At 45.6% G+C, this 24,058-nt stretch overlaps 1 protein-coding gene across 8 annotated transcripts in view; it reads left to right on the plus strand.

Annotated features, from left to right (window-relative positions):
* abcc9 (ATP-binding cassette, sub-family C (CFTR/MRP), member 9) overlaps nt 1-24,058 on the plus strand; it is a 61,411-nt gene that overhangs the window by 112 nt on the left and 37,241 nt on the right. For 5 of the 8 annotated variants that reach the window (XM_071332002.1, XM_071332006.1, XM_071331999.1 and 2 more), the window contains exons 1-16: nt 1-179; nt 3,802-3,976; nt 8,718-8,859; nt 9,728-9,849; nt 10,063-10,229; nt 10,445-10,580; nt 10,764-10,870; nt 13,737-13,922; nt 16,681-16,845; nt 17,508-17,663; nt 18,631-18,765; nt 19,040-19,202; nt 21,868-21,908; nt 22,040-22,182; nt 22,365-22,473; nt 23,492-23,599. The exon at nt 1-179 is cut by the window's left edge. In XM_071332002.1, the coding sequence (XP_071188103.1) occupies nt 3,826-3,976; nt 8,718-8,859; nt 9,728-9,849; nt 10,063-10,229; nt 10,445-10,580; nt 10,764-10,870; nt 13,737-13,922; nt 16,681-16,845; nt 17,508-17,663; nt 18,631-18,765; nt 19,040-19,202; nt 21,868-21,908; nt 22,040-22,182; nt 22,365-22,473; nt 23,492-23,599 (2,031 nt within the window). In that variant the 5' untranslated portion in view covers nt 1-179; nt 3,802-3,825. Of the gene's footprint in view, nt 180-336; nt 986-3,801; nt 3,977-8,717; nt 8,860-9,727; nt 9,850-10,062; nt 10,230-10,444; nt 10,581-10,763; nt 10,871-13,736; nt 13,923-16,680; nt 16,846-17,507; nt 17,664-18,630; nt 18,766-19,039; nt 19,203-21,867; nt 21,909-22,039; nt 22,183-22,364; nt 22,474-23,491; nt 23,600-24,058 lie in introns of those variants that run through there. The other 3 variants (XM_071332003.1, XM_071332007.1, XM_071332001.1) reach the window with 2 other exon arrangements.

Here is a 24,058-nt window from a genome sequence, read left to right on the forward strand (position 1 = left end):
ACTGATGATGCGAGCGCAGTTCTAATGGAAGGAATGAATTCGCTTCAGAACGGCAGCGTCCTCCATTGGATCATTTCGCAAATCTCACCAGGAGAAAATCAATGACCGGACAACACAAGACATCCCATAACAGGACGCGTCTAAAAAACTGACTGAACACAGCGGAGCCGTAGATAGGGGTAAGTAATGCGGATAGGTCTCAGAAAGCCTAATATTTATTTAATTTGACTCGGTCTGGTGATAATATTCACACATTGTCATGTCACATGATTGTGTACCCCTTGTCATCTGTAAACCGCGCACCTCGACATATGAAACGGTTCCAAATGATACAATGATTAGTATTGAACAGGAAGTTTTTTTGCCAACAATAATTGCACATTCCTAAAATCAATGACAAGTGCTTACTTCACATATAGGTCTGATTCATCGTTGTACCTGCTGGCCGCTTACATCAGTAGGCTACTGGTTCATTGCGCCTAACAATAGAATTGTAGCCTAGAGGTCAGTTGTAGACTTGCCTATCCAAGGTCCTCCCATGTCCTTGTAGGAGACATGTCAATTCCAAGTATAAACTATATGGACAATGCGTATATATATATCCAGTCACAGAATACAGTTTGTGTGTTCATAAAAAAATTGCGAATATTTCCTGAAGCCTTTGCCTATAAAATGTAACCCTCTTAAAAATATGAATCTGTTTTATAAAACCGCACCCTTACGTTGTAGCCTGCTACATACAGTATGCCTACCATTCCTACACATGTACCTTTCCCCACCACATGATTGGTGCTGGAACCTAGCGACAAGGGAAGTTTGCCTCACCAGACTTGGTCAAGTTTTGAAATCCGATAGGGGAGAGCAGTATGGCCAGCCGACGCGCTAAAAGTCTAAAAATAACCACCTCCAATATATGCTGTGTGGTTACTGTCTCCAAAAACCAGGCGACCGAATGAAACCGCGTCAATAAGGACACTTCTCTGAGGTAAGCTACATTGATCTCTATTATTATTGTGTTATGGCCGTGTCTGCTATGTTGGGCCATGTGTTCAGCTACAGGGTCATATAGCTCATAGGTCTGAAAACGACTCTTCTTGTGAGAGGTGTTGAGTTCTTATCAGAATAACTGTCGGGAAACTACTTTCCAGTTTCAATTGGACAACTACCTGTATAATATGCAGTTTGTATAAAATCCCTATATAAATATTAAACCTATGATTTGTAACATCGTTTGGCAACATTTGTTTGTTTAATTATTTCCTGTGATTGGCTCCATTATGTTGAGAGCCAACAGGACTTTTAGATTGGGCAGGAATAAGATGAGCAGCTCTTGGATGTCAGTAATGGTTCTCTAGACTAAACTGCAACCTTCTCTATCATCAGACCAGATCATTCCTTATCAAGGAGTACCATCATTTCATGTGTTGAAAAACAGAATAAAGCAGAGGTATATTTGTGCAGTAAGATATTCCAGTTTGACTTGTGGTGCCAGTGTTGTGCCTTGAAGAATTGGTGTAGCAGTGCACTGCTGTTACTGTCAGTGTTGTGCCTTGAAGAATTGGTGTAGCAGTGCACTGCTGTTACTGTCAGTGTTGTGCCTTGAAGAATTGGTGTAGCAGTGCACTGCTGTTACTGTCAGTGTTGTGCCTTGAAGAATTGGTGTAGCAGTGCACTGCTGTTACTGTCAGTGTTGTGCCTTGAAGAATTGGTGTAGCAGTGCACTGCTGTTACTGTCAGTGTTGTGCCTTGAAGAATTGGTGTAGCAGTGCACTGCTGTTACTGTCAGTGTTGTGCCTTGAAGAATTGGTGTAGCAGTGCACTGCTGTTACTGTCAGTGTTGTGCCTTGAAGAATTGGTGTAGCAGTGCACTGCTGTTACTGTCAGTGTTGTGCCTTGAAGAATTGGTGTAGCAGTGCACTGCTGTTACTGTCAGTGTTGTGCCTTGAAGAATTGGTGTAGCAGTGCACTGCTGTTACTGTCAGTGTTGTGCCTTGAAGAATTGGTGTAGCAGTGCACTGCTGTTACTGTCAGTGTTGTGCCTTGAAGAATTGGTGTAGCAGTGCACTGCTGTTACTGTCAGTGTTGTGCCTTGAAGAATTGGTGTAGCAGTGCACTGCTGTTACTGTCAGTGTTGTGCCTTGAAGAATTGGTGTAGCAGTGCACTGCTGTTACTGTCAGTGTTGTGCCTTGAAGAATTGGTGTAGCAGTGCACTGCTGTTACTGTCAGTGTTGTGCCTTGAAGAATTGGTGTAGCAGTGCACTGCTGTTACTGTCAGTGTTGTGCCTTGAAGAATTGGTGTAGCAGTGCACTGCTGTTACTGTCAGTGTTGTGCCTTGAAGAATTGGTGTAGCAGTGCACTGCTGTTACTGTCAGTGTTGTGCCTTGAAGAATTGGTGTAGCAGTGCACTGCTGTTACTGTCAGTGTTGTGCCTTGAAGAATTGGTGTAGCAGTGCACTGCTGTTACTGTCAGTGTTGTGCCTTGAAGAATTGGTGTAGCAGTGCACTGCTGTTACTGTCAGTGTTGTGCCTTGAAGAATTGGTGTAGCAGTGCACTGCTGTTACTGTCAGTGTTGTGCCTTGAAGAATTGGTGTAGCAGTGCACTGCTGTTACTGTCAGTGTTGTGCCTTGAAGAATTGGTGTAGCAGTGCACTGCTGTTACTGTCAGTGTTGTGCCTTGAAGAATTGGTGTAGCAGTGCACTGCTGTTACTGTCAGTGTTGTGCCTTGAAGAATTGGTGTAGCAGTGCACTGCTGTTACTGTCAGTGTTGTGCCTTGAAGAATTGGTGTAGCAGTGCACTGCTGTTACTGTCAGTGTTGTGCCTTGAATAATTGGTGTAGCAGTGCACTGCTGTTACTGTCAGTGTTGTGCCTTGAAGAATTGGTGTAGCAGTGCACTGCTGTTACTGTCAGTGTTGTGCCTTGAAGAATTGGTATAGCAGTGCACTGCTGTTACTGTCAGTGTTGTGCCTTGAAGAATTGGTGTAGCAGTGCACTGCTGTTACTGTCAGTGTTGTGCCTTGAAGAATTGGTGTAGGCAGGTGAATAACAGTGCACTGCTGTTACTGTCAGTGTTGTGCCTTGAATAATTGGTGTAGGCAGGTGAATAACAGTGCACTGCTGTTACTGTCAGTGTTGTGCCTTGAAGAATTGGTGTAGGCAGGTGAATAACAGTGCACTGCTGTTACTGTCAGTGTTGTGCCTTGAAGAATTGGTGTAGGCAGGTGAATAACAGTGCACTGCTGTTACTGTCAGTGTTGTGCCTTGAAGAAGAATTGGTGTAGGCAGGTGAATAACAGTGCACTGCTGTTACTGTCAGTGTTGTCAACCATGTCAACAGAGGTTAGTGAGGTCTCTGTTGTCAAGGACAGGCATTAACACAAATCACATTAGAGAAAGTCAAGTCTTGGGAAATAGTATGGTGCATTCCTCCCTTTAATGATTATTGATCCATGTAAACTCTCTAAGCATTGTTTATTTTTTAAATCCGGGGCTGGGATTTAAAAAAATATATATATAAAACAAAATAGGACAAAATACACATCAGACAAGAGAGACGCCACAACACTACATAAAGAGTCTCTATATTGAAAGCACCATATCCGTTGGCTAATGTTATTTGAATCATGAAAAGCACTTTAGTCTTACTAATGTATCCTGTGTTTTTTAAAAGCTGATTCACCTTTAAAAGAGCATTACGGCTAGACCACTTTCATTGTTTACTTCTCCATTGTCCAGCCACGAGACTAGCTGGTGCTCTTGACTTGACTGACAGTTTTGTGGCTTGGATCCTCCCCCCAGGCTTCTCTGGACCAATAAGGTGGCATGGCTGGCCTGTCGTTCTGTGGCAACAATGTGACCAAGAATGCCTACAATGTGGATACGGGGATGTTGAACAATGGCTGCTTCGTGGACGCCCTCAACCTGGTCCCTCACGTCTTCCTGCTCTTCATCACCTTCCCCATCCTCTTCATTGGTACGTGGACCATGCAACGTCCTTTACCTTCATGATGTGTGTGTGTGTGTGTGACCACCTTTAATCCTAGAGATCACACAGAACACTGATCTCTAAAGGTTTAACAGAAACAGGGACAGAATAGGACCAGAGGGGAACACAACGGGATCAGAAGGGGACAGAATAGGATCAGAAGGGGACAGAAGGGGACAGAACAGGCTCAGAAGGGTGCACAATGGGTCAGAAAGGGATAGAATTGCTTTAGCTCTGATGGTCTGTGTTTGTGTTTGTGTGGGTGATAATGTGGGTGTGTGCGTGACAATCCCAAAGCAACATGATTCAAGGATGCCTTTGGTAACAGTCCTTTCATCCCCCACACATGCTTCACCAACAGAAAGCAGTATTAAGATGCTGCACTATATTCAAGCTACTGTCATCCCCACACATGCTTCACCAACAGAAAGCAGTATTAAGATGCTGTACTGTATACAAGCTACTGTCATCCCCCACACATGCTTCACCAACAGAAAGCAGTATAAAGATGCTGCACTATATTCAAGCTACTGTCATCCCCCACACATGCTTCACCAACAGAAAGCAGTATTACGATGCTGTACTGTATACAAGCTACTGTCGTCCCCACACATGCTTCACCAACAGAAAACAGTATTAAGATGCTGTACTGTATACAAGCTACTGTCATCCCCACACATGCTTCACCAACAGAAAACAGTATTAAGATGCTGTACTGTATACAAGCTACTGTCATTCCCCACACATGCTTCACCAACAGAAAGCAGTATAAAGATGCTGCACTATATTCAAGCTACTGTCATCCCCCACACATGCTTCACCAACAGAAAGCAGTATTAAGATGCTGTACTGTATACAAGCTACTGTCATCCCCCACACATGCTTCACCAACAGAAAACAGTATTAAGATGCTGTACTGTATACAAGCTACTGTCATCCCCCACACATGCTTCACCAACAGAAAACAGTATTAAGATGCTGTACTGTATACAAGCTACTGTCATCCCCACACATGCTTCACCAACAGAAAACAGTATTAAGATGCTGTACTGTATTCAAGCTACTGTCATCCCCCACACATGCTTCACCAACAGAAAACAGTATTAAGATGCTGTACTGTATACAAGCTACTGTCATCCCCACACATGCTTCACCAACAGAAAACAGTATTAAGATGCTGTACTGTATACAAGCTACTGTCATCCCCCACACATGCTTCACCAACAGAAAGCAGTATCAAGATGCTGCACTATATTCAAGCTACTGTCATCCCCACACATGCTTCACCAACAGAAAGCAGTATCAAGATGCTGCACTATATTCAAGCTACTGTCATCCCCCACACATGCTTCACCAACAGAAAGCAGTATTAAGATGCTGCACTGTATTCAAGCTACTGTCATCCCCACACATGCTTCACCAACAGAAAACAGTATTAAGATGCTGTACTGTATACAAGCTACTGTCATCCCCACACATGCTTCACCAACAGAAAACAGTATTAAGATGCTGCACTATATTCAAGCTACTGTCATCCCCACACATGCTTCACCAACAGAAAACAGTATTAAGATGCTGTACTGTATACAAGCTACTTTTCATTCTTTCTGAGCTTTCAGTCTCACCGTTCAGATAAAGCCTTGAAGCAAGCATAACGCCTACTGACCACAGACTGGGTTTAATCAATCCGACTGTTACAGACTCACAGTCCTGTGTAGAAGATAGGAAACTCTGTGTAAAGCCCTATGATTGATCTTGTGTCAGACATTCAGCACTGGTCTGTATGTGGGGCGGCAGGTAGCCTGGTGGTTAGAGCATTGGACTAGTAACCGAAAAGCTGCTATATCGATTCCCCGAGCTGACAAGGTAAAAATCTGTCGTTCTGCCCCTGAACAAGGCAGTTCCCACTGTTCCTAGGCCGTCATTGAAAATAAGAATTTGTTCTTAACTGACTTGCCTAGTCAAATAAAAAAATGTGTTCTTCATTGATCTGCTGGCTGTCAGTCTCATTTTCACCGGTCAACATAAAGCAGCTTTCCCCAGACCACAGAACAGCTGGTTAGACTCCTGGCTCTGGCCCAGACTTTATCTAACTGATTAGGAGGACTGTGGGACTGTGGGATTGTGGTCTCTAAATTGTTGTGGGACTGTGAGAAAACAGAGAAAACACATTTTCTTGAAGAACAGGTCAGATGCAAAATTTGGTAACAGAATGACGACACCGACAGCACAAGCCATTATTCTGTTACCAAACTTTGCATCTGCACTGGTGTAAATGTGTTCTTGTAAAATGTTCAGTGGAAGTTGTTAAAAGTAGTCCTTGTGCATATAAGGGTATGGTTTGTTCATCTTGGCAATCATTGTTTTTTGTTTGACATACATTTTAAAGTGAAAAATCTGACTCTCAGCATCACTCTCTTATTGTGTAATTTCCCCAATCACATCAATTTGGCTAGTTAACAGCTAACTTTACATGGATAAACTATCTAGGAAATTATCTCTGAATATTGTTTGATTTGCTTGCCAGATGTAGCGATGAGTGTCAGACAGATAACTTCACCAGGACGATTTTAGACTCAAAATATAGGCTACTTGCCGATTTCAAGCTCTTTCCAAAAGCCTTCTCTGATGAAGCAAGCTAAAAACACACATCGTTTCCTTAGCTAGTTAGCTACATGCCGAATCGATATGCTACCCTCACGTACTGTAGCCTATCTGAAATGACATTAGCTATGTTTACTGATGGTGAAAAGCAAGCAGTTACTGGCTGTGCAACTATAATATGGAGCTAAATGTGCACATTTTCTTTGCATGGAATAATCTAAAATTAATAGGTGATCCTATTACAACCAAATTTAGTTGGTAACATTTAGTTGGCAATTCCTTGAAAATGGCACACAGTTGTCAATGTCTTTAGCGGAGTGGGGGCCTCCCTGCCCCCCAGCAGACAAATCCAACGTCCTGCACCTTAACGCAACGTTTATTGATAACAATCTATTGTTGTGTTGTTCTAGAAGGCCTACTCTGGGGAAACTGACTGGGTGTGTCTGTTGCTCATCTGCTTAATGGGAATGGCTCTGACTAGCAGCCCAGTCCCTGAGGAAAACATTAATTGATGCTTCCTGGTCAAATCTTTGTGTGTGTGTTTTTCATTTCAAATCAAATCAAATTGTATTGGTCACATACACATGGTTAGCAGATGTTAATGCGAGTGTAGCGAAATGCTTGTGCTTCTAGTTCCGACCGTGCAGTAATATCTAACAAGTAATCTAACAATTTCACAACAACTACCTTATACACACAAGTGTAAAGGAATGAATAAGAATATGTACATATAAATATATGGATGAGCAATGGCCGAACGGCGTAGGCAAGATGCAGTAGATGGTATAGAGTACAGTATATACATCTGAGATGAGTAATGTAGGGTATGTAAACATTATATTAAGTGGCATAGTTTAAAGTGGCTAGTGATACATTTATTACATCCAATTTTTTATTATTAAAGTGGCTAGAGATTTGAGTCAGTATGTTGGCTTTGAGATAGAAGCTGTTTTTCAGTCTCTCGGTCCCAGCTTTGATGCACCTGTACTGACCTCGCCTTCTGGATGATAGTGGGGTGAACAGGCAGTGGCTCGGGTGGTTGTTGTCCTTGATGATCTTTTTGGCCTTCCTGTGACATCGGGGGGTGTAGGTGTCCTGGAGGGCAGGTAGTTTGCCCCCGGTGATGCGTTGTGCAGACCTCACTACCCTCTGGAGAGCCTTACGGTTGTGGGCGGAGCAGTTGCCGTACCAGGCGGTGATACAGCTCGACAGGATGCTTTCAATTGTGCATCTGTAAAAGTTTGTGAGTGTTTTTGGTGACAAGCCAAATTTCTTCAGCATCCTGAGGTTGCAGAGGCGCTGTTTCTCTGTTACTGTATGTTCTGAGTGTTTGCTTTGACCATTAGATTTAAAGATGTACAAACAGTTAACGTTGACCATTAGACTTAAAGGTGTACAAACAGTTAACGTTGACCATTAGACTTAAAGGTTTACAAACAGTTAAAGTTGACCACTAGACTTAAAGGTGTACAAACAGTTAACGTTGACCATTAGTCTTAAAGGTTTACAAACAGTTGACCATTGAGGGCACTTGCCAAAGTTGCCTGCATTATCCAAGAGTCACCCAGAACATCCATGACTTTCATCATTTGTCAGGAAAACCTTAATAATGCAGAGTGCTTTAGAATGAACTGCTGTGTTTATCTGATTACCTCATCTGTTACTGATTACAGATTACATGACAAATACAGTTATCATTAATGTAATCCTTTGGATTACTCAAAATGAGTAACGTCATTACTTGGATTACTTGTGGATTACGTTACTGCCCAACCCTGTGTGTTTGCATGTTCGTGCATGCGTTCTTACGCTTGTGTGCTTATGTTCCTGCTTATCTGAGTGTGTGTGTCCTCCTAGGCTGGGGCAGTCAGAGCTCTACGGTTCAGATCCACCATAACACCTGGCCCCACTTCCCTCCCTCTAGGCTGGGGCAGTCAGAGCTCTAAGGTTCAGATCTACCATAACACCTGGCTCCACTTTCCTCCCCCTAGGCTGGGGCAGTCAGAGCTCTAAGGTTCAGATCCACCATAACACCTGGCTCCACTTCCCTCCCCCTAGGCTGGGGCAGTCAGAGCTCTAAGGTTCAGATCCACCATAACACCTGGCTCCACTTCCCTCCCCCTAGGCTGGGGCAGTCAGAGCTCTAAGGTTCAGATCCACCATAACACCTGGCTCCACTTCCCTGGACACAACCTGCGCTGGATCCTCACATTCACTCTGCTGTTTGTCCACATCTGTGAGATCGCTGAGGGAATCGTCTCCAACAAGTAAGAACCCCCCTGAAACTACTTCCTGTTACCAAAGAGGTAGTCTACTGTGGAAAACGAAACATTAGTAGCTGGTCAGAAGCCAGTGTTCACATGAGATTTTGTTCTGCGTTGCTGAGATTACAGAAGAAGTGCTATTCCTCTCTGTCATTGTTGTATTATAAAATGAATGGCTCCCAAGTTTCTGGTGCAGTGAACTATTGAATTTCCTTGCTTCCCTCCAGACCAATGTTTATAGAAAAATGAAACCACTGTCCCTCAAAATAACCCCACTCTCCCGTTTACCCAGACTGCAACCAATAAGATCCTCCAAAATGCTGCAGTAACACAAAGCTATGATCGGAGCCATCGTCTGATGCGTCACAAACCCTGCATCAAAACCTGTTGATTGCACCACGTGCTGATTTAGTGGCTGAAGCTAGCAGCTTCCTTCCATGAACAGTTTCAGTGTCGCCCAACATTTGATACAAATATATTTACATTTTTGGGGGGGAGGGGCAAAAACATTAAGAGTACAGATTATTGTATGGTATAATATACAAAAGTTTTTGAGAAGGATCATTTGAAAAATAAAATTGTATTGAGTAAATGTATTTATTGGTTTCTTTTATTTTGAAAAGAAGGTAATTTGTTGATGTAAAAATCGAAATGTACTGATTTTAAGCTTGTGTCATTAGATTTGGGGTGGGGTTGTGAGAAATTATTGCAAAAAATGGGGTCCCCAGAAATCCTGGCGAAAAAGTTTGAATGCCACTGGGTTAACTGTATGAGACTGAATACAATGTCAACCTACAAACCAGAGATACATTGCAAAGTGACTTTGTTTCTTTGGATATTGATGCAATCTCCTGTCTCTCTATCCTTTCAGACAGATGGACACCAACCACCTCCACCTCTTTATGCCAGCGTTTATGGGGTTCATAGCAGCCACTACATCTGTGGTGTACTACCACAACATAGAAACCTCCAACTTCCCCAAACTACTGCTGGGTGAGTCAAAATGATACCACCAGTGCATTCATTACTCCAAATGCTGAATTAGAGCTGAATTAGCCTCCCTTTGGTGCAGTAGTTTAGAGGCTGGCAGATGGCCCAAACACAGTTAGCTACACGTGAACCGTTCTGCTGTACATAATAAAGTACACTTGTAATACATCTCTGGGAAAAGTAGTGCACGAAGTGACCAACCTCCCTCTTCATCAGCTCTGTTTATCTACTGGGTTCTGGCGTTCATCACCAAGTCCATCAAGCTGTGGAAGTTTGCAGAGTACGGTGTTGGAGTGCTGCACCTGAGGTTCTGTATCACAGCCCTGCTGGTCGTTCTGTACGGACTCCTCATGGCTGTAGAGATCAACGTCATCAGGGTCAGGGTGAGATAGAACACTGGTGGACTGACTGCTTCCTGGGTCAGGGGTCATAGCGGTTCTATATAAAGAGAAGAAGGAAGAGGAGGATGTGATGTGGTGTACTGATGTGATCTGATAGCAGATGCTTGGTCTTTATTTCAGCTCCTGTTGGCTTTTTACTTTTTTACCTGGTGTGTGTGTGTGTCTTTCTCTGTCTTTGTGTCCTGGTGTCCGTGCAGAGGTACGTGTTCTTCGCCAACCCCCAGAAGGTAAAGCCTCCAGAGGACCTTCAGGACCTGGGAGTGAGGTTCCTCCAGCCCTTCGTCAACCTCCTCTCCAAGGCCACATACTGGTGGATGAACCCCCTGATTATAGGTTTGTTTCCTAGGTTCCTTCCTTCCAGGTGTTTTTCCTGGCCACTGTTCTTCAGCTTCTGCAATGATTGCTCTTTGGGGTTTAGGCTGGGTATCTGTAAAGTACTTTGTGACAGCTGCTGATGTAAAAAAAGGACTTTGATTGATGTACAATTATTTTGATGGATTGATGGCTTGATCACAGGAGCCCATAAAAGACCCATTGAGCTGAAGAAGATAGGCAAGCTCCCCATCGCCATGAGAGCCCTCACCAACTACCTGAAGCTCAAAGACGCCTACGAGGATCAGAGGGTGAGTGGAGGAGGGAGCGACAGAGTTTCATTTTCTACTTCTGACAGTGACATACCATTCAATGGATCCCCAGTGCAATGACATACCATTCAATGGATCCCCAGTGCAATGACATACCATTCAATGGATCCCCAGTGCAATGACATACCATTCAATGGATCCCCAGTGCAGTGACATACCATTCAATGGATCCCCAGTAATGCTGAGCGATTAACCGACATTTCAAACAGACATTTGTTTTTTTAAACAACTAATTGCTTGACGTCCGTTAAAAAATTTGAATTTCATTTAGTTCGTTTTTTTTTCTCTGTGAGTTCGATGTGCAGTTTCTGTAGAGATAAATCAGATCAAGCCTGAGCTGTGCGATGTAGTAGGGAGTTGTACATTCCAACAGGCCAATTTTCTACACAGTTTAGCGCAGATAACATGGTAATTAACTACAATGATCATAATCTATTGCGCTCCTGCTTAAACATGTCCGGTCTGTGCGGAGCAGACATGGAGACTGAAAGAAGAGAAAACACTATCTAGAGGATAGAAAACAGTTATCCTGATAATACATGATCTAGAGGATAGAAAACAGTTATCCTGATAATAAATGATCTAGAGGATAGAAAACAGTTATCCTGATAATACATGATCTAGAGGATAGAAAACAGTTATCCTGATAATACATGATCTAGAGGATAGAAAACAGTTATCCTGATAATACATGATCTAGAGCATATATGTCAGAGTCAAGGCCCGCGGGCCACATCCGGCCCGCGAGAAGGTTTTTTACGGCCCCTGGGATGATCTTGATTTATTATTAGAACCGGCCCGCAGACCGCAGCAAGCCGGCAGCCCGCAGATCTTTTACACGCACCAATACTACATTTCCCACAATGCAACGGTGACGCACCGAGCAGTAGGCTGCTGTGTAAATGAGATGGAGCTGCCTTGGGAAAAACTCGTGGGTTTGACAACCGACGGAGCACCTGCGATGTGTGGACACAGGAGCGGACTGGTGGCGAAGATACGGGAAAAGATGCAAGAGGAAAACGCGACAGGTGAGCTGACAGCTTATCATTGTATCATACACCAGGAAGCGTTGTGCGGTAAAGCCTTGAAAATGGAGCATGTAATGAGCATCATCACGCGCACAGTTAACTTTATCAGAGCCAAAGGTTTGAATCACCGCCAGTTCAAGGCATTTCTGACGGAGTTAGAAACGGAGCATGGTGATTTGCCTTATCACACAGAGGTGCGATGGCTAAGCCAGGGAAAGGTGCTTCAAAGATGTTTCGAGCTTCGTGAGGAGATTTGTCTGTTCTTGGACAGCAAAGGGAAAGACACAACACAACTCCGAGACGAAATGTTTCTGTGTGAAATGGCTTTTCTGTGTGACATTACGAGTCATCTGAATGCAATGAACTTGCAGCTGCAGGGTCGGGATCATGTCATCTCTGATATGTACAGTACAGTGAAGGCATTTAAAACCAAACTGACTCTGTGGGAGACGCAGATGCGTAAAGAAAATTTTTGCACTTTATTTTATTGTATTTCAATCCAATTATATTTTAAAAATATTTCAGTTGAGTGGATGATAGAAAATTGCTATTATTGTTTTTTTCTTTGAAGTAAATTTAGCCCACTTTTGCTAAAATAGAAAATATAGGCTACTGATGGTGCCTTGAATACCGGTTTCTTTCATTTAATGTTCATGTTATGGGGATTTTTATATAAAGGAAATTTGTCTTTTGTGTCTGTTGAAAATTAAAGATTACTGACAGAGCCATAAGAAAATATTGCTTTATTTATCTGATCATATTGGAATATATTTGTTAGGTTTTCAGTAGGTTCAATTAGGTTCACTAGACTATATGCGTCATTTAAAAATTTTTCAATGAACATTCGAACAGTCCGGCCCTCGGCTTGTAGCTAAATTTTTTATTTGGCCCTCCGTCCATTTGACTTTGACACCCCTGATCTAGAGGATAGAAAACAGTTATCCTGATAATACATGATCTAGAGGATAGAAAACAGTTATCCTGATAATACAATGGATCACCCCTGCAGTGACATACCATTCAATGGATCACCCGTTTAGTGACATACCATTCAATGGATCACCCGTGCAGTGACATACCATTCAATGGATCACCCGTGCAGTGACATACCATTCAATGGATCACCCGTGCAGTGACATACCATTCAATGGATCACCCCTGCAGTGACATACCATTCAATGGATCACCCGTGCAGTGACATACCATTCAATGGATCACCCATGCAGTGACATACCATTCAATGGATCACCCGTTTTGTGACGTACCATTCAATGGATCACCCGTTTAGTGACATACCATTCAATGGATCACCCGTTTAGTGACATACCATTCAATGGATCACCCGTGCAGTGACATACCATTCAATGGATCACCCGTTTAGTGACATACCATTCAATGGATCACCCGTTTAGTGACATACCATTTAATGGATCACCCGTGCAGTGACATACCATTCAATGGATCACCCGTTTAGTGACATACCATTCAATGGATCACCCATGCAGTGACATACCATTCAATGGATCACCCGTTTAGTGACATACCATTCAATGGATCCCTGCTTTGATTTAATTAGAACATTCTGATCAGATTCTCTACAGTTAAAACGTTGTGTGTTAGATATATTACACTTGTATCCTATACACATGTCAAGCCCAGGATAGGTTTGAATATATCTCTAAAGACGGTCCTTTATAATGTGTTCTCGCGAACCAGACTCTGTAATCAGGTAGTCTCATCTTCACTCTGAGATTCATTGTAGTGGAACTCTCCTGTGTAGTTGTAACCCTTCCATCCCTGTCCCCTCCCCCTCCTAGCAGAATGCCGAGGACCCAGAGAAGGCTCCATCCATCTGGCGTTCTATGTACCGGGCGTTTGGCCGACCCATCCTCCTCAGCAGTACCTTCCGTTACCTGGCGGATCTGCTGGGCTTCGCCGGGCCGCTCTGCATCTATGGCATCGTCGAACATCTCAACAAAAAGCCCGTCAAGGAAGGGAGTGTGGTGTGTAATTACTGTTCCCATCGGCCCAGAACTCTGCTCCTGGTACCATAGTTACTGTTCCCATCGGCCCAGAACTCTGCTCCTGGTACCATAGTTACTGTTCCCATCCGCCCATAACTCTGCTCCTGGTACCATAGTTACTGTTCCCATCGGCCCATAACTCTGCTCCTGGTACCATAGTTACTGTTCCCATCGGCCCAGAACTCTGCTCCTGGTACCATAGTTACTGTTCCCATCAGCCCATAACTCTGCTCCTGGTACCATAGTTACTGTTCCCATCGGCCCAGAACTCTGCTCCTGGTACCATAGTTACTGTTCCCATCGGCCCATAACTCTGCTCCTGGTACCATAGTTACTGTTCCCATCGGCCCATAACTCTGCTCCTGGTACCATAGTTACTGTTCCCATCGGCCCATAACTCTGCTCCTGGTACCATAGTTACTGTTCCCATCCGCCCAGAACTCTGCTCCTGGTACCATAGTTACTGTTCCCATCCGCCCAGAACTCTGCTCCTGGTACCATAGTTACTGTTCCCATCGGCCCAGAACTCTGCTCCTGGTACCATAGTTACTGTTCCCATCGGCCCAGAACTCTGCTCCTGGTACCATAGTTACTGTTCCCATCGGCCCAGAACTCTGCTCCTGGTACCATAATTACTGTTCCCATCGGCCCAGAACTCTGCTCCTGGTACCATAGTTACTGTTCCCATCGGCCCAGAACTCTGCTCCTGGTACCATAGTTACTGTTCCCATCGGCCCAGAACTCTGCTCCTGGTACCATAGTTACTGTTCCCATCGGCCCATAACTCTGCTCCTGGTACCATAGTTACTGTTCCCATCGGCCCAGAACTCTGCTCCTGGTACCATAGTTACTGTTCCCATCCGCCCAGAACTCTGCTCCTGGTACCATAGTTACTGTTCCCATCGGCCCATAACTCTGCTCCTGGTACCATAGTTACTGTTCCCATCCGCCCATAACTCTGCTCCTGGTACCATAGTTAATGTTCCCATCCGCCCATAACTCTGCTCCTGGTACCATAGTTACTGTTCCCATCGGCCCATAACTCTGCTCCTGGTACCATAGTTACTGTTCCCATCCGCCCATAACTCTGCTCCTGGTACCATAGTTAATGTTCCCATCCGCCCATAACTCTGCTCCTGGTACCATAGTTACTGTTCCCATCGGCCCATAACTCTGCTCCTGGTACCATAGTTACTGTTCCCATCCGCCCATAACTCTGCTCCTGGTACCATAGTTAATGTTCCCATCCGCCCATAACTCTGCTCCTGGTACCATAGTTACTGTTCCCATCCGCCCATAACTCTGCTCCTGGTACCATAGTTACTGTTCCCATCCGCCCATAACTCTGCTCCTGGTACCATAATTACTGTTCATCCCTCCTATGTTCTTATGTCCCATCCATTACGGCTCATTCAAGTGATTCAATTTGATACAGCAGACGTCTTGTTTGTGTGACACAGTCCTCCATGTTGTTGTGACTGTTGGCTAGTTAGCTCCATAGAGATAAATAGTTTATTATATAGTTAGCTCACTGTCTGACGCTGTGGGTTGTGTCATCGACATCGTACAGCCATGAGGGCGCAGCAGGGTGGTCTGCTCGTCTTCTCATGATGACTCACTTCCTCTGTGATGTCACGAGGCGTCGACAGCGCCATTGTTCCCAACCCTGTCCCTGTCCCAGCCACCACGTCACCCCCATTAGACCAATTATATTATAGACACAAATGATCACACAGCATATTTCACACCCTCACACATACACAGATACAGAAACACGCTCACACACACACACTTTGCTTAACTAACTGTTAAAGGTACACCAGAAATCCATTTAGGAAACATAAATAAACTATCCTGGGACCTGTGGGGAGTCAGCAGCATCATGTTAGAGGACTGAACTGATGAACTAGTAGAGCATCATGTTAGAGGACTGAACTGATTAACTAAAGTAGAGCATCATGGTAGAGGACTGAACAGAGGAACGTCTCTCTAAAGTAGAGCATCATGGTAGAGGACTGAACAGAGGAACGTCTCTCTAAAGTAGAGCATCATGGTAGAGGACTGAACAGAGGAACGTCTCTCTAAAGTAGAGCATCATGGTAGAAGACTGAACAGAGGAACGTCTCTCTAAAGAAGAGCATCATGTCAGAGGACTGAACTGATGAACTAAAGTAGAGCATCATGTCAGGACTGAACTGATGAACTGAAGTAGAGCATCATGGTAGAGGACTGAACAGAGGAACGTCTCTCTAAAGTAGAGCATCATGGTAGAGGACTGAACAGAGGAACGTCTCTCTAAAGTAGAGCATCATGTCAGAGGGCTGAACAGAGGGACGTCTCTCTAAAGTAGAGCATCATGTCAGAGGGCTGAACAGAGGGACGTCTCTCTAAAGTAGAGCATCATGTTAGAGGGCTGAACAGAGGAACAGAGAGTTTAGGCTGAAGTACTGCAGGCGTGCATTTCTGAGTGACATGGAAAATTCCTCACTCATCTCACACTCTCTCACTCTCTGTCCTTCTGTGTGTGACATCGTCTGGGTAGTGACGGGGTCTGGGTAGTGTCAGGTCTTGCTTTTTACCGTCCCCTACATCTGCTCTAACCTACTGTGTGTGTGTGTGTGTGTGTGTGTGTGTGTGTGTGTGTGTGTGTGTGTGTGTGTGTGTGTGTGTGTGTGTGTGTGTGTGTGTGTGTGTGTGTGTGTGTGTGTGTGTGTGTGTGTGTGTGACTGTCTATCAGGTCCCCTATTTCGAGGTCTACTTTATGTCGTCCAACGAGCTGCTCCAGAATACGTCAGTGCTGGCTGTTCTGCTGTTCCTGGCCCTGGTGCTACAGCGGACCTTCCTACAGGCCTCCTACTATGTCACCATAGAGACCGGCATCAACCTCCGTGGAGCCCTGCTGGTGACTGACTGGAGGATTCTGGGATTTGTAGGATATTGCGTCACCGATTCTCCATCCTTTACCCAAAGTGTTCACTTGTTCAGTCTCTGTCATAGATTTTAAAGCATTAGATTGGTGTAGTCATTGGCTGACGGGAGTTTCTGCCATTGATCAATTCATGACGGGGAGTGGGGAGGTGCAAAAATAAAGTGGAGAATTGGGACAGCCGTAGACAGTCACAGAGGTGGAGAATCGGGACAGCCGTAGACAGTCACAGAGGTTGAGAATCTGGACAGCCGTAGACAGTCACAGAGGTGGAGGATCTGGACAGCCGTAGACAGTCACAGAGGTGGAGAATTGGGACAGCCGTAGACAGTCACAGAGGTGGAGAATCTGGACAGCCGTAGACAGTCACAGAGGTGGAGAATCTGGACAGCCGTAGACAGTCACAGAGGTGGAGGATCTGGACAGCCGTAGACAGTCAGAGGTGGAGGATCTGGACAGCCGTAGACAGTCACAGAGGTGGAGAATCTGGAGAGCCGTAGACAGTCACAGAGGTGGAGAATCGGGACAGCCGTAGACAGTCACAGAGGTGGAGAATCGGGACAGCCGTAGACAGTCACAGAAGTGAATGTACTGTATCTAGTAGGTTGTTAATATCCTCTGTCCTGCCCATTTCCTAGGCGATGATCTACAACAAGATCCTGCGCCTGTCCACCTCTAACATGTCCATGGGAGAGATGACCCTGGGCCAGATCAACAACCTGGTTGCCATAGAAACCAACCAGCTCATGTGGTTCCTCTTCCTGTGTCCCAACCTCTGGGCCATGCCAGTGCAGGTGGGTTTTTACTAGATAGAATTCAGCTTATGTCGAAATGTACTTTTCGTAGCAGGTTAGGAGAATTTACGCAGTAGGTTAGGAGAATTAACGTAGCAGGTTAGGAGAATTAGGTTAAGGTTAGTGTTAGCTAAAATGCAACAACAACAAAAAACTTTTGAGGTAAATTTGACATAAGTGCAGGTTGTGCCATGCTGTTAAGATACAATCTATCTGGACATAGTCTCTATGTATGATCCGGCCAACAACATGATCTTAAAGTGGACGCCAAAGCATGATTTTGTCTCAGAATATGGGTTAACAAGTAAGTATTTTTTAAGCCATTATCTGCCAGTACCAATATGACTGTAATATTATGCATCAATAATTTATCACTAATATATCCCTCATAACTCCATAATAACTCCCTAATATATCCCTCATAACTCCATAATAACTCCCTAATATATCCCTCATAACTCCCTAATATATCCCTCATAACTCCCTAATATATCCCTAATAACTCCCTAATATATCACAACTATATCCCTAATAACTCCCTAATAACTCCATAATATATCCCTCAAAGCTCCCTAATTTATCCCTAATAACTCCATAATATATCCATAATAACTCCCTAATATATCCCACATAACTCCCTAATAACTCCCTAATATATCCCTAATATATCCCTAATATATCCCTCATAACTCCCTAATAACTCCCTAATATATCCCTCATAACTCCCTAATAACTCCCTAATAACTCCATAATATATCCCTCAAAGCTCCCTAATTTATCCCTAATTTATCCCTAATAACTCCATAATATATCCCTAATAACTCCCTAATATATCACTAATATATCCCTAATAACTCCCTAATAACTCCCTAATATATCCCTAAAAGCTCCCTAATAACTCCCTAATATATCACTAATAACTCCCACTAATAACTCCCTCATATCTTTGTGTTGTGTTCCTGCTCAGATTGTGATGGGCGTGATCCTGCTGTACTACCTGCTGGGGACCAGTGCTCTGATTGGAGCTTCAGTCATCGTGCTGCTGGCTCCAGTCCAATACCTGATCGCTACCAAGCTGGCTGACACCCAGAAGAGCACCCTGGTGAGTCACCCTCTGTTCACGTTGAGCCACTCAGGTTGAACACTGCCTGCACCAATCCCTTAGATCGTAGTTTCACTGTCACTCTAGATATGAACCTGCAAGCTTTACCATGAATAAATAGCCTACATTTGAGTGATTTCAGTTATTTTCTGTTGTGATGAGGGAAACGGTATATGATAAGGGAACAATAGCCTTTAAAAAGAGTTGAAATTAGAAAATATTCATATTATTTTGTAGTTGAAATCTTCAGTAAGGCATCGCCCTCTTCTAACAGGACCAGTCTACGGAGCGTCTGAAGAAGACCACAGAGATTCTGAAGGGGATCAAGCTGCTGAAGCTGTACGCCTGGGAGAACATCTTCTGTGACAGTGTAGAAGATACCAGGGGCAAGGAGCTCACTAGCCTCCGCACCTTCGCCCTCTACACCTCCATGTCTAGTGAGACACACACACACCTTCGTCCTCTACACCTCCATGTCTAGTGAGACACACACATCTTCGCCCTCTACACCTCCATGTCTAGTGAGACACGCACACACCTTGGCCCTCTACACCTCCAAGTCTAGTGAGACACACACATCTTCGCCCTCTACACCTCCATGTCTAGAGAGACACACACACCTTGGCCCTCTACACCTCCAAGTCTAGTGAGACACACACATCTTCACCCTCTACACCTCCATGTCTAGAGAGACACACACACCTTGGCCCTCTACACCTCCATGTCTAGTGAGACACACACACACCTTGGCCCTCTACACCTCCATGTCTAGTGAGACACACACACACTTTGGCCCTCTACACCTCCATGTCTAGTGACACACACACACCTTGGCCCTCTACACCTCCATGTCTAGTGAGACACACACACCTTGGCCCTCTACACCTCCATGTCTAGTGAGACACACACACACCTTCGCCCTCTACACCTCCATGTTTAGAGAGACACACACACCGTGGCCCTCTACACCTCCATGTCTAGAGAGACACACACACCGTGGCCCTCTACACCTCCATGTCTAGTGAGACACACACACCTTCGCCCTCTACACCTCCATGTCTAGTGAGACACACACACCTTCGCCCTCTACACCTCCATGTCTAGTGAGACACACACACACCTTCACCCTCTACACCTCCATGTCTAGTGAGACACACACACACCTTCGCCCTCTACACCTCCATGTCTAGTGAGACACACACACCTTCGCCCTCTACACCTCCATGTCTAGTGAGACACACACACACCTTCGCCCTCTACACCTCCATGTCTAGTGAGACACACACACACCTTCACCCTCTACACCTCCATGTCTAGAGAGACACACACACCTTGGACCTCTACACCTCCATGTCTAGTGAGACACACACACCTTCGCCCTCTACACCTCCATGTCTAGAGAGACACACACACCTTCGCCCTCTACACCTCCATGTCTAGTGAGACACACACACACCTTCACCCTCTACACCTCCATGTCTAGAGAGACACACACACCTTGGACCTCTACACCTCCATGTCTAGTGAGACACACACATCTTCGCCCTCTACACCTCCATGTCTAGTGAGACACACACACACCTTGGCCCTCTACACCTCCATGTCTAGTGAGACACACACACCTTCGCCCTCTACACCTCCATGTCTAGTGAGACACACACACCTTCGCCCTCTACACCTCCATGTCTAGTGAGACACACACACCTTGGCCCTCTACACCTCCATGTCTAGTGAGACACACACACCTTCGCCCTCTACACCTCCATGTCTAGAGAGACACACACACCTTCGCCCTCTACACCTCCATGTCTAGTGAGACACACACACCTTCGCCCTCTACACCTCCATGTCTAGTGAGACACACACACACCTTCGCCCTCTACACCTCCATGTCTAGAGAGACACACACACCTTGGCCCTCTACACCTCCATGTCTAGTGAGACACACACACACCTTGGCCCTCTACACCTCCATGTCTAGTGAGACACACACAGCTTCGCCCTCTACACCTCCATGTCTAGTGAGACACACACACCTTCACCCTCTACACCTCCATGTCTAGTGAGACACACACACACCTTGGCCCTCTACACCTCCATGTCTAGTGAGACACACACACCTTCGCCCTCTACACCTCCATGTCTAGTGAGACACACACACCTTCGCCCTCTACACCTCCATGTCTAGTGAGACACACACACCTTGGCCCTCTACACCTCCATGTCTAGTGAGACACACACACCTTCGCTCTCTACACCGCCATGTCTAGTGAGACACACACATCTTCGCCCTCTACACCTCCATGTCTAGTGAGACACACACACCTTCGCCCTCTACACCTCCATGTCTAGTGAGACACACACACCTACGCCCTCTACACCTCCATGTCTAGTGAGACACACACACCTTCGCCCTCTACACCTCCATGTCTAGTGAGACACACACACCTTCGCCCTCTACACCTCCATGTCTAGTGAGACACACACACCTTCGCCCTCTACACCTCCATGTCTAGTGAAACACACACACCTTCGCCCTCTACACCTCCATGTCTAGTGAGACACACACACCTTCGCCCTCTACACCTCCATGTCTAGTGAAACACACACACCTTCGCCCTCTACACCTCCATGTCTAGTGAGACACACACACCTTCGCCCTCTACACCTCCATGTCTAGTGAGACACACACACACCTTGGCCCTCTACACCTCCATGTCTAGTGACACACACACACCTTCGCCCTCTACACCTCCATGTCTAGTGAGACACACACACCTTGGCCCTCTACACCTCCATGTCTAGTGAGACACACACACCTTCGCCCTCTACACCTCCATGTCTAGTGAGACACACACACACCTTCGCCCTCTACACCTCCATGTCTAGTGAGACACACACACACCTTCGCCCTATCACATCCTTTCTTTTGAGCTGTGAAATCCCCTTACTTTTGTCCAGTAAGACACTCACACTGCTTATATTCTGTCCTCATTTATATTTGGGGCTCAGTTTGACTTAAGAGCTTTGAAGTTTGAAAATGTCTTTGTTCTCTCCAAATGCTCTCTGTTGTTACATAACACGACCTCTCTTCCTCCCCAGTTTTCATGAATGCTGCTATCCCCATCGCTGCTGTGCTTGTGGTGGGTTTCTCATCATTCCTGTATCCTGCAGGCCATTTTCCGGACAATTTTACCTAGTGTTTTTTGCCAGCTCTGAAATCTGGTAACAATACCGAACTGAGTAACTGTGTGTCCCTTTGTGTCTCTGTCAGACGTTTGTCAGCCACGCCCTGATCAACAAGTCCAAACCCAGCTCCTCGGAGGCCTTCGCTGCTCTGGCCCTCTTCCACATCCTGGTTACCCCACTGTTCCTGCTCTCCACCGTGGTCCGCTTCGCAGTCAAGGCCATGGTCAGGTGAGAGGTCTACTGAGGACGCCCAGGGATACTGAATACTGGATAGTTACCAGATAGACAATCTGCTGGAATCTTATTTATCATAGAAGGGTTATTTATATGTGTGTGTGTGTGTGTGTGTGTGTGGTGTGTGTGTGTGTGTGTGTGTGTGTGTGTCCTATCATATCATGTCCTATCCACAGCGTCCAGAAGCTGGGTGAGTTCCTGCAGAGCGATGAGATTGGCGATGACAGCTGGAGGAACGGAGACATGTCTGTGTCCCTAGAGGCCTGTAAGAAACACCCTGGGGCGGTGAGTACACACACACACACACACACACACCACCATCACTATTACCAAACACTGCCCCAATACAGGCCTGAGTCGTGTTTAGTAGGGCACACTGAAGTAAAATGTAAACTAAATGGTGTGTTTCGAGGTAGTCTCTTAGCGTTTCAGTCTGTTTATTCACTTTGGTCCCTAATGAACATGACCCAATTACTTATCTGTCCCTCTGCCAGAGCAGCTAATGCTAGCCTTTCAGCCAGCACAGAGCCTAATCCAGGAGCTATTCATTTACAGCCAGCATGGAATACAACTACTACTGTGTTACTACAGGGTTTCGACAGCTCCCAACACGGCTAATGGACTCATCAGGATGATATGATATGATATGAAGTTTCAGAGCCAACATGTGTTTCTAACTTCAAGCTTTTGGTGGAACTGCAGAGAAAGTGTCTGTTTGACCAGAGCAGATCTGGTCTCTGTAGAAGGAGTAACTGTAACTACACACCGTGTCAATCTAGCAGCAGGGTTTAATGGGGAATCTCAACCAGGAGTCGTTAAGTAGCTGGTTGCTGCTAGTCTCGTCATGTCTTCAGCTGTTCTCTGGACTTTGACAGGTTTATTTCTGTGTTGGACTCCTCAGAAGGAGTGGAGGGAGACAGAGACCAAGTGGTGGAGGGGTTAGTGTGAGATGGAGGAGCCATTTGTTTAGGGCTGAAGGATGGATGGAGGGAGGGAGGGAGGGATGTCTTGGGGATGAGGGGTAGGGGATAAGAAGCTCCCTCTGGGGACAGTCTCAGTCAGGGTCTGAGAGGGGGTCCTCCCTGGAGGTTACAGCGGATGAGGGGGCCAAGTTTATCACTGAATGCAATCTCTCTTTCTCTTTTTCTCACCCTCCATCTCCCTCTCCCCATTTCTGTCTTTCATTCTATCCCTCCCTCCCTCCCTCTCTCTCTCCCCTCTCTCCCTCCCTTCCTCTCCCCTCTCCCTCCCTCCCTCTCCCCTCTCCCTCCCCATCTCCCCCTCCCTACCTCTCTCTCTCCAGACCAAGGCTATAAACAGGAAGCAGCCCCTGCTCTACCAGATGGACAGCTATGAGCAGCCAGCACGCAGACCACTGCGACCCAACGAGACTGAGGACGTGGCTGTCAAGGTCAGGGGTCAAAGTTCAACACCTCAACAAGCTCATTGGCCCTTCTTCTCAGGACCTGTGACACACACAGCACCGCACACACTCGCTGACTGCATGCACGGACACAGGAACAGACACGTAGGCTATCAACTCACAGACAAGCTGTAGCTCACGTACATGTGCAGCCACATGCACGCACGTAGACACGTACACACGCAGAGGCTTCTGAGCTAGAGTCTGACAGTTGTCAGTAAACCTTTAAACTGTCCTTTTTGTCACATCCGCCCGGGTCATTCACTCTAGTAACACGTGACACCACAGATGTTAACATGGTCTATCTCTCACAGCAGATGTTTCATCTCTTGGCCTGTCCATTGTGTGAAACACACCCTGAGGAGAAGTCAACATTTACCGACAGTTTAAACTCTCAGGACCCACATCATGAGTCAGAGGCAGGGGATTCTCATGAGAACAGAGAAC

The sequence above is a fragment of the Salvelinus alpinus genome, chromosome 11 (genome assembly GCF_045679555.1).
Source record: "Salvelinus alpinus chromosome 11, SLU_Salpinus.1, whole genome shotgun sequence".
In the NCBI taxonomy this organism is placed as follows: domain Eukaryota; kingdom Metazoa; phylum Chordata; class Actinopteri; order Salmoniformes; family Salmonidae; genus Salvelinus; species Salvelinus alpinus.